The 11,044-nt window shown below is 30.9% G+C and overlaps 1 protein-coding gene across 1 annotated transcript; it reads left to right on the forward strand.

Moving 5' to 3' along the window:
• Positions 1–8,718: 8,718 nt before the first annotated feature.
• Positions 8,719–10,326, forward strand: LOC126706326 (uncharacterized). The gene has a single exon (XM_050405736.1). It carries the CDS (start codon positions 8,945–8,947, stop codon positions 10,097–10,099), a length of 1,155 nt encoding a protein of 384 aa, XP_050261693.1. The 5' UTR covers positions 8,719–8,944; the 3' UTR covers positions 10,100–10,326.
• The last annotated feature ends 718 nt before the right edge of the window (positions 10,327–11,044 follow it).

An 11,044-nucleotide genomic window follows, 5' to 3' on the forward strand; every position in this document is an offset into this window, starting at 1 on the left:
ATGTTAAAAAGAAGAAGGTTAACATCTATAACTGTTTACGTACGTGGACTCTTCTTCCACCAAATCTCTTGCTTATATGAAAGAATAACAAAAGTCAAATAAAACAAAGACATGGATTAGTTAAATGGTTGCATCATTATAGAAGAATTTTCGTGTGTTGATTGCAATTATCTCCATGGTTTCGATTTTTATACCATTTTACAATGTTTTCTAAGGTGAGGCGTATCTAACTTGCTTTTGTTCTCTTCAAAAAGTGATTTTACTTGGGAAATGTCCAAATGAGAAAATGAAACATCAACCTTGATGCCAACTTGCATATTTTGGCAAAACAATAAGAAATTCATTAAATGTATTAACTGGTCAAGATCATATATATCGAGTAGGGTAGTAAAAAAACGAAGCCGACACACTGAGCCTGCAAATTACAACAAGCTTCACTCATCATATAGAAAAAAAATCTTTATTTTATATATGAGAGAGAGAGTCTTTTTTTTTGGTTTTTGTGAGGATAAGTTGAGAAAAGGACACTTAGACACATGACACAAAAAATAAAAATTTTTTAGTATATTTTTAGTGTTACGTTTATTATACCTTAAAAAATGTAAGAATTCAAAAACTTTATATATTTTTAGAAAAAAATCTATAAAAAAAACCTATAATTATATACATATATAAAAAATTAAATCTTATATTTTTACTTGTGATAATTAAAATCCCCCTTCCATTCCATTAAATTCTACCAAGAAATTTGGAACCCACACACAAACAAAAGGGCACTATTTTTCTGACGACAGCTAAGGTAAATTATTATTTTTGTTGAATTAAGAGTGACAGAAACAACAGTAATACTTTATAGATGAGTTTTTGCCTTCATAGTAAATAAATGGTGTATTATATAAATCAATAAAACAATGTCTTTTTCTTTTGTGTATTGGTGTTAGATTTCTCACGTAGAATTAAACTGAGGGATGATTTATTGTCACGATAATGAAAATGTAAGATTTAAATTGCCAAAATTTTGGTAGTAAAATTGAGTAATGCTATGTCGATCTATAGTGTTTTTACAATAATTTTACAACAAATTTTAGGTGTCTTTCTCAAAAAAAAAAAAAAAAAAATTCTAGGTGTCAAGCTATTACTAATTTTAGACTAAAGGTGCGTTTGGGAAGTGCATTTTGCGCTTCCCATGTCTACGTTTATTGGTTTTCAGCCTTTTTTTTTTTTTGGGACCAGCGCCTGGTACACTGTTCATGGGACGTGAACAATGCAATCAGGCTAATAAACAGTAAGTTTATTAATGAACAGTAACTAAAATATTTTTTTTTTATTGTTTTTAATTTTCAGCAAAATAAGCGGTATCCAAATGCACATTAAACCTACTATGAATATTAATTTTTTATCTATCAATAACGACATGTCACCTATTATTTATTGTGAGCTTGTCGTGAAAATGTTGTAGACATAATATTTCTTTATAAAATTATAATCTTTTCTACCTTTCACCTTTTTTTAAATTTTTTTATTTATTAAAAGAATGAGTAGGAGCTAAACCAAACATGCTCTTTTGGCTCCGGCAAAAACATTCAAAGATGACAAAACATAAATCTATCTAGCCACGAATTAGATCTACATGCAATTACCACATGCATACTTGTCTAGGATTTTTACTTACATTTAGTGTTTATTTATTATGTCATTCTTTTTTTTTTTGTTTTTATTTATTATGTCATTCTAAAATTACATCATTTGTCACAACTTTATGAAATTAATTATTTTTACGCGGATCAACTATTTTTATTCTATCATTAATAATCGATCACAAAAGTTATGTTTCGATACTTATTTCTTTGTCCAGAGACTTAGGATCCGTTTGGTATATGCGTTTAAACACATATTTTCAATTTTTAAACAACATTATATATATTTTTACAAGTTTTTTTCACCTATATAATTTCCAAAAATACTGAAAATTATTATTTAAACACAAATATTAAATAGCTTTTTATGTTTTTTGAATCAGACAAGCAGAATACTGACAAAGAGAAAATAGGTGGCTAGAAAAGAGACAAAAGAGTACCGTTGAGTGGCCGAAATTAAAGACCGTAGCTAGCCCTACCAATATTGTCTGTGAAAAATTATTCATATATAAAATGCAGAGGCGGCCATGGCATGCAGGGGCTGAGCTTAAGCTTATAATCAGTTGGAGACTTGGAGGTCTTAATTTAAAATTTAATTTCACAAACACTAATCTGTGTGCGAATCTTCAACCTTAGCCGTCACATTTGATGTTTCGTCACATTCTAGAATTTTTTATTTTATTTTATTTATTTATTTATTTTTTGTAGTGAGGTTGCTATAACATAATAAGTGAGTCTGTGTTAGATTGGATGATGTGAAACCAGTTAGCCACAATTGGGTGTGTGTTAGATTGTTGAATTACAATATGGTTTTATCAAGGTTATTAGATTGTATCACTCTAATCAATAATTTAACAGATAAAGATAATGGCATGACAGATTGACAATAGCACAAATTCTTTATTTCAATTTGCAACTTTTTTAGGGGCTGTTAGTTTTAGATGGGATCTTTTTGACTGGTGGGCTTTACAATGGATTTTGATAATTTGATACATCTCCATCACCCAATTTCTTATACTGAGCAACATCCCTCTAGACCAGAGGTGATAGAACTATTAACATATCACTTTCCTGTTATAAAACTAAAATAATTAGCCTTTATTATAATAGGTTTGGATTGGGTGCAATACCTAGAATATTGTACCTGGTGCAATTACCCTATATTCCTCACAAATTTTTTTACCATTCTTAAATTTTAACTTTAACATTTTTTACTTTTTTTTTCCTTTTTTTTTATTTAATTTTTTTTATTTAATTTTAATGGTTGAGATTTAAAGTTGCTTTTTCAACTTTAAATCTCAGCCCTTCACAACTAGATCTCAATTCTATTATAACAACTTGGCTGAGTTGGATAGTTTTCACTTAATGATGGTTATTTTTGAACCTTCTTCTTTGAAAGAAGAAAAAATACCACAGAATTTACTAATTCACGTAAAAACAAGCACAAATATGTATTATCTAGAGCACATTATTCCAAAAATAACCATAATATATATATATTAGGCTCTAAAAACATACATCATCAAATTTCTACCCAAAAAGAAGTAGGTGGAAATCACATTTTTGTTCCTACATTTTCAGGCGATTCTCACTTTGGTCTCCAGATTTTTTTTTTTACTGCTTTTAGTCCATATCCTGAAAAACGTTTCCCGTTTTGGTCCTTACAGTTACATCAGAGACGAAAATGCACACGTAACAAACGGCAGAATTAAAAAAATATTTAAAATATTTTATTTTATTTTAAAATAAAATAAAATTTTAGTTATCAATAATTTTAAAATAAAAATATTAAAAACTTTAGTTAAAAATAATTGTTCTTCATGTTCTTCCCCCAAGAACATGGTTGCCCAGAAAATAGAAATTCAAGATTTTCTTCTCTTTTATTTTATTTTCTCAGCATCCAAACACGCAAAAACATATACAAAATCATGATCAAACTCAAATACCCACAACAAAAATTCAAAGCAGAACCAAAACTAAAACCCAATCTGAGAGAGAGAATTGGAACACCCATTGCCACCAAATTGCCACCCACATCTATAGCAACCTATATAAACCCACAGTGAACCCATCCCCACCAACAAGATAGCAACCCCCCACCACCGCCACCATAAATCTGGCATCAATACCCACAACAAAAATTCAAAGCAAAACTAAAACCCACATCCAATTTGAGAGAGAGAATTGGAGTGAGAGAAAGAGAATATCGGAATGAGAGAAAGAGAATCCACCGTTGCCACAGCTCCAAACCACCACGGTATCACCGTCAATCCCTAAACCACCACCCTATCATCGTCGATCTTCAGTCCATACTGCCAATGTTGATCTCTAGTCCACGCCAATCTAAGAGAGACACCAAATTAGAGAGAGGGGAGAGAGAAAGGAAGATGAGAAATTAAAAGAGAGGAGTGACTGTATGATTGAAAGAAGAGAGAAAGAAGTGATAATTTAATAAAATAATTTTTTTTTTGTTTACATCCTCAGCTACAGTAGGTTCTAAATACACAATCCAACTGTTCATAGTTGCTAATTTTTTATTTATTTATTTATTTATTTTTTTGGGTTTTGTTAGTTGATTGTGTTAGAATATTTGAGTTTGATCATGGTTTTGTATATATTTTTGCTTGTTTGGATGCTAAGAAAATGAAATAAAAGAGAAGAAAATCTTGAATTTCTTATTTTCTGGGCAACCATGTTTTTGGGGGAAGAACATGAAGAACAATTATTTTTAATTAAATTTTTTAATATTTTTATTTTAAAATTATTGATAACTAAAATTTTATTTTATTTTAAAATAAAATAAAATATTTTTAATATTTTTTTAATTCTGCCGTTTGCCATGTGTGCATTTTCCGTTTTTAATGTAACAGCAGGAACCAAAACGGGGAGCATTTTTCAAAATAGAGACTAAAAGCGGAGACCAAAGTAAGAATCGCCTGAAAATGTAGGAATAAAAATGTGATTTCCACCAAGGAAGTAAAAAGAAAAAAGAAAGCCTTTATTAACAATGCTTTTGTCCCTCCCATTGGAGACATCTAATAAAATTGGAACATACCGAGAAGAGATGACAATACTTTTCTTCCTATAAATATATATATATATATATTTTTTTTTTTTTTGCGACTTTACTTTTCCACCACTTTAATATATACCACAACAGGGTTTATCAAAAAATATATATATATATATATATATATATACACACACCACAACAGGTCATCCATAGGAGCTAGTCTACAAAAAATGCAATGGAGTACTTACTTCCACAGCAAATCTATAGGCACCAATACCACACTGCATTGTTACACTCGTTGTGGTCGACCAAGTGAATTTGAACACAGACGAGAGTACTGGTGTGGTCTGGTTCGAGAACATTTTGGAAACTGGTTAAAAACCAATCTCACAGTTGAATCATGAATGTATGTTCTACACTGTGGACAAATATACTTGTTGTTGTTGTTGTTTGTTTGTTTTTTTTTTTTTTTAATTGTTGGACATACTCGCTAGGGGCTGGAAGATCGAGGTAAAACATGTTGGACATACTTGCACGGAAGCCAACTTTTGTTTAAACCAAATAATTAAGGGCTCATGGTGGGGCAGAGTGAATAACTACACTCTTATAAATTAGGGTTTGTTTGGTACATGTATTCAAAAATATGTTTTCAATTTTTAAACAAGATTACATATATTTTTATACATAGCCTCTGATGGACAATAAGTAATTTTTTTTTGCTTGGTAAATGCGGGGGCTTGAACCCTCGAGTAATAGGTCACTTACATAACCGGGTACCAACTCGCCTAGAAGTGGCGGTGGTGATGGACAATAAATAATTAATCAATAACTCTTATTTTACCCCCCGCCAAAAAAAAAAAAAAAAAAAAAAATTCTTGATAAAGCAAATCACAAATGACTTTGAGTGATTTACTCCATGAAAAATTCTAATTGTATTAATAATTTTCTTATAAAATACTTACCAATTCATGTGACAATAATAATATGAATAGTGTTATATCAATAACTTAAAACTTTATAAATTGCTTGAATTGAAATATTTTCTAAAATTTTCAAACTCCCAAGATTATAATAGTCAACTTAAGATACCTTTTAAAGTCTCACTTAAAAATTTCTGCTAACCAACCCATCACACACTTTATAAAATTTGTAGTAACTTGATATTATTCCAATATTCCTTACTCCATTCCCCAATAAAAACATGTTACAGAAAGTCAAAAAGTTTTGCCACAAGTGGGGAAATCCTGTTGGCTAAAAAGTTCAGAGTCTTGTTCAAGCCCGCATGCCTCCCCAAGAAAAAGTCAGAAAATTAAAAACAAATTAAAATGAAAGATAAATCCAATAATATCTAAAAATGAAATCAAAAGCAGTCATCAAACAGTTGCACTCTGCTGAGGCCTTTCCATATTAGGAATGTTTTGAAGCATTGGTCATAGCAAAAATGTGAAATTAGCAATAGCGTACAAGAGCCTGTTTAGTTGGATATTTTTAGTAACGTTATTTAAATTTTGTGAAAATATGTGCGAATGAAAAAATGTGTAAAAATACGTGTTGTAGTGTTTAAATAACAGTTTTCATTATTTAAACACCATTACCAAACGGAACTTAAACTGTACATATAATAGAAAATATGAGCAAAATCTTTTGTCAAGTAATCATAATACTATTTTCACTCCTAACTAGTCTTTGAGAATGGCGTACAGATTAGGTCCAATAGGGTGTACTCCTATTTAGATGTAATTCTTGTTTTTAGTCTAATGATAAGAAATTAGGAAGTGTTTAGAGCAATTTGTGCCCTTTTTTAAAATAATAATAATAAACTCACTCGCACAGAGATAGAGGGAAGGGGATCGTGCAGGTGTATTTGAAAATGCTTATTTGCTACTAGTTTATTTGTTTAAATGTGAGATATAAAAACGAGTTAAGTTAATAAATTGAGTAAAATTGACTTATTTATTTATACGTTAAAATTGACTTATTTATTTAGAGTCATCTTTTGTTTCACCATTAAGCAAATTAACTTAATAGAAACCTATTTATTGGGAATATAGAATTAATTTAATAGAAATTAAAAATCATTTGTGTATAGAAGTAATTTTTTCTTGTAAAACAGATAACCAATAAAATAAATACAAATTTCATATACCACTTTTCATTAATTAAACATATGATAAATTATGATTGATACAACATAAATTAGAACACATAAAATGTTATACAGAGAATTTTTATTTCACAATAAGCACATTCCAGTTCTCTCTTAGTTCAATTATGTGTTCCATGCACTTCCGTGTAACATTGCTATTTAAATCTGGCAGCAATATCTAAACCGATTACCTTAAAATATCACTGTCAGATAAATGAGCACCACTTTGATTCATGTCTCATTTTAATAATTTTCCCAAACAAAAGGAAAAGAATCAAAAGATTTAACAAAACGGTAATATAGAAGCAGCCATTTTAGCCGCCTAACTTATTTGATGAAAAGAACCTCACTACACTTTCGTGAAAAAGACACAGCCACACGGTCCATTTATCAAGCGACAACACACTTCACCTTTTCTTTTTCCATTTTACTTTTTATCAGTAAATTTACACTTCAATTCAATTTAAAGCTCTTCAAAATACTATCTCAGATTCTCAGTACATTTACACTTCCATTTTACTTTTTATCAGTACATTAAATAAAAAGCAGGATTATGTTGGTTTCTCCAAAAAAAATAAAAATAAAAACAAAACTATCTAATTTATAAAGTTAAGGAACTTTTTTATTTTTTTGAGAAGTATAGTTAAAGAAACTTGGGTAAGTTACCAATGGACCATGGTTTTTATCAAAATCTACGCATTATAGTTTGATGTTTTCAATGAAGACGTATATAATTTAATTTCCTTCTCTCTCTAATGTAATTATTTAATTATTACAAAAATTAATTATAAATGTTAACGAATGTCTTAATGAATAATGATAGATGTTAAAATGTATTTAGCTTTACATTAATTAACGAATGTCCAAATATCATATATAAAGTGTTGAATTATTAGCCATAATGCAAAATTTTCAGAAAGAAAACAAATAGCTATAGGGAATAACAAAATATTTTATTATTTATTTTTTTACATTTTAAGAGAAAGTAAAATTATATACAAATATCAAGAAAAGCACCTAAAATTTATATTGAATTTGTATACATGAGATCTGTACAACTAATAAACCACTTAAATCGATTGAAAAAAAAAAAAAGTCCGAATTTGGTAAGGATGAAATGTAAAACTTATGTTTTACACCATCCAATAAAAAATTGTCATATCACCATTTTATTTAAAATTCAATACATCTTACCACACCTAATAACATTTCAATAAATTCTTAATTTGGTTAGATTTATATATGAGTATTAAAATTGATTGAGTGTAGTTATGCTTATTCTTAAATATGTGATAAGATAATGTAACATGTTGAGATTTGAGAGGTAAAACATAAGTTTTACACCACATTCTTACTGAATTTAATCTCTAAAAAAAAACACTTACATAATATGTGTTGTTTGGTTTAGATTGTTTTCCTTGTAAAAGGAAAACTGTAGTTTTTAAAAATATGACACTTGTTCTAAAATACCATGCGTCGATTCCATATCTTGTCGAATACATAAACTAAATGAAAGTCTTATCAGATGAAAATAAATTCATCCAATTGCAAACTTTAACATTTTTCTAATAACAAGCCAAAAAGGTTCCTAGCAAGATTTGAGGACAAACAAATTTATGTTGAAGAGCCAATTAATTAAAAATTCAATTGGCTAAGATTTATAGTCATTCAAAATATAATGGTAAAAAAAATTAATAAATAAAAAAGTGCAAACTCAAATGATAGAATATGTCTAACAATACGTATTGGTAAGAAAATGTATAAAAATATGTGTACTATTATTTAAAAACTAAAAACATACTTTAAACTCCAATATCAAACGACACCTCATTTATCCTAGAGAAAACACAGGCCTAACCCACAAGGGTTGAAAATTATAATGTCGGAGCAGTAGGTAGATTTATAAAGACAACTTCCTTTACCATGAGTTAACCAATCCTGTTCCTCTACTCAGTCTCCTAGTCAAATTCCTCACCCCCACACTCAGCTTCTTCCCCTCTCCTTCCTCTCTCTCTCTCTCTCTCTATAAGGCCTTACAGTCCCAACATTTCCCAGTTCCCACCTTCTCAAAGACTCAAAACCACAAAAAACACCTCAAAACTTCTTCAACTATAGCACACCAAGCCAAGCCAAGCCATAATCCAAAGCATGGAGATGGAAGTAGTTTTACCAGTCCCTCCTGTAGATTTCAACTTCGACAGTAATTGCTCCTCTCCATACATCACAGCACCTTCAAGCCCCCAAAGATTTGGCAACTTCTTCTTCAGCGCCCCAACTAGTCCTTCTCGTGCCTCTACTTTCTACCAAGACCTGCAATCTCTTCATGATATACCAAGAAACTCTGCCTCCTCTGTTATCCCCTTCAATTGGGAAGAAAAGCCTGGAATTCCCAAATCCAATAACAGCAACAATGATGATGATGATGATGAAGATGAAGATTTTGCATTTGATTTTAGTGGGCAATTAGAGAGGCCTTCTTTGTCAGCAGACGAGCTTTTTGATGGTGGCAAGATTAAACCTTTGAAGCCCCCACCTCGTTTACAAGTTGGAGGTAATGATTCGGGTTCCAATGTTTCCTCTCCAAGGTCTCCAAGATCTCCAAGATCAAGAATTTCTCAAGGGAAAAGAATGGTCCAGGAAGCACTATCACCACGTCACAAGAAAGATTTTGATCCATTTGCAGCTGCTTTAGAAGAAACTCGTAAGGAAGGACAAGAACAACATGAACAAAAGCGAGGCAGAGAAAGAAAATCTAAAGGGTCATCTTCTTCTTTTTCTTCTTCAACAAGTTTTTTACGTAAAGGAACAAGATCTCTGTCTCCTCTGAGAGTTTCTGACATTGTCTTTGGAGGGGAAGAGAATTCACAACCCAAAGTCATTTCTTCAACAACAAGCAACTCTAAACCTTCTACTTCTCCTTATTCTTCATTCTTGTCATCTATTTCATTCACTAAAGGTTACAGAAAATGGAGGCTCAAAGATTTTCTCTTATTTCGAAGTGCCTCAGAGGGTCGAGCAACAGGTAAAGATCCATTAACAAAGTACGCAGTTTTGTCCAAAAACAAGGTAGCTGAAGATGTCAAAAACTCGAGCTTTCGATCCACAGACAGTACTGGCTCTTCAGTCTCGAGCTCAAGAAGGAGAGGACCAGTTTCTGCACACGAATTGCATTACACAATGAATCGAGCTGTGTCGGAGGAGATGAGGAAGAAAACTTTCTTGCCTTACAAACAGGGACTATTGGGTTGCTTGGGGTTCAACCCTGGTCTGCATGAGGTTTCAAGGGGTTTGGGGGGTCTTTGACACGTGGATCAAGATGATGATGATGATGCTCCAGATACCTCATCTGGGTCCCTTGTTTGATATATATAAAAATTTTCGTTTTAGTTTATGTAATTTTATGGTTAGCTTGATATGAATAGCTTTGATATTTTTGTTCTTTAATTTGTGTCTCTATCTATAGAGGGACTGAAATTGTATGAAAATTGTTTCTTTCAATTTATACAAGGACATATAAGAGTTATAGAGGAGTGTTTGATTGCGTATATTATTGGAGTGCAAGCAAACATTTCCACCTTTGAAATTTCAATGATTCATTATTTAAACACTAGGAAACTGCAATTCTTATCAGCTAAATTGACACATCAAGCTCAAAAAACCAAAATAAATTGACACATAGCACTAAATTGTTAACACAGCATTTTGGCTATGGCCCTCCCCAAAAATAAGACACAACATTTCTGCCAGACTGATATAGGAATGAACTTGATACTAAAATATTTGTCATAACTTCCCTAATAGGATAAAAAATAATTTTCTTTAGGTAAATAGAGAGGATGGATGTTGTACAAAAGAGCATGTTAGTACAATTAGGCTAACCATTTGAACCAAAATGTAATCATTTTATAGTGAAAAAAGTCTAGGAACACACCAGTTTTGCTTTTAATGTGAGAACTGAGATGCAAAAGAGAGAAATTAATGTGTCAGCCAAATTTGGCTGGACTTTCTGGACGGAAAGTTGATTTTTTTTATCTATGACACTGCTTAAATTACCTGTAATAATTTCCGCCGAAAAAACTTAAAAGTATAGCTCTTAGGCTTTAGTTTGTATGCATTATTATATGAAATAATGTTTTATATATAGCCTTTACAACTCTCTCTCTGGGGTAAAATGATCTGAAAACCTTCTTTTGCCGTAGTATCACTTTCTGCTTGTCTGGACTTTTAGTTTTACCATAGTTTATTTGT

Source organism: Quercus robur, chromosome 11 (genome assembly GCF_932294415.1).
Source record: "Quercus robur chromosome 11, dhQueRobu3.1, whole genome shotgun sequence".
In the NCBI taxonomy this organism is placed as follows: domain Eukaryota; kingdom Viridiplantae; phylum Streptophyta; class Magnoliopsida; order Fagales; family Fagaceae; genus Quercus; species Quercus robur.

What these genes read in the sequence shown, in the direction of transcription:
- LOC126706326 (XM_050405736.1), top strand. Translation starts at nt 8,945, where the DNA reads ATGGAGATGGAAGTAGTTTTACCAGTCCCTCCTGTAGATTTCAACTTC.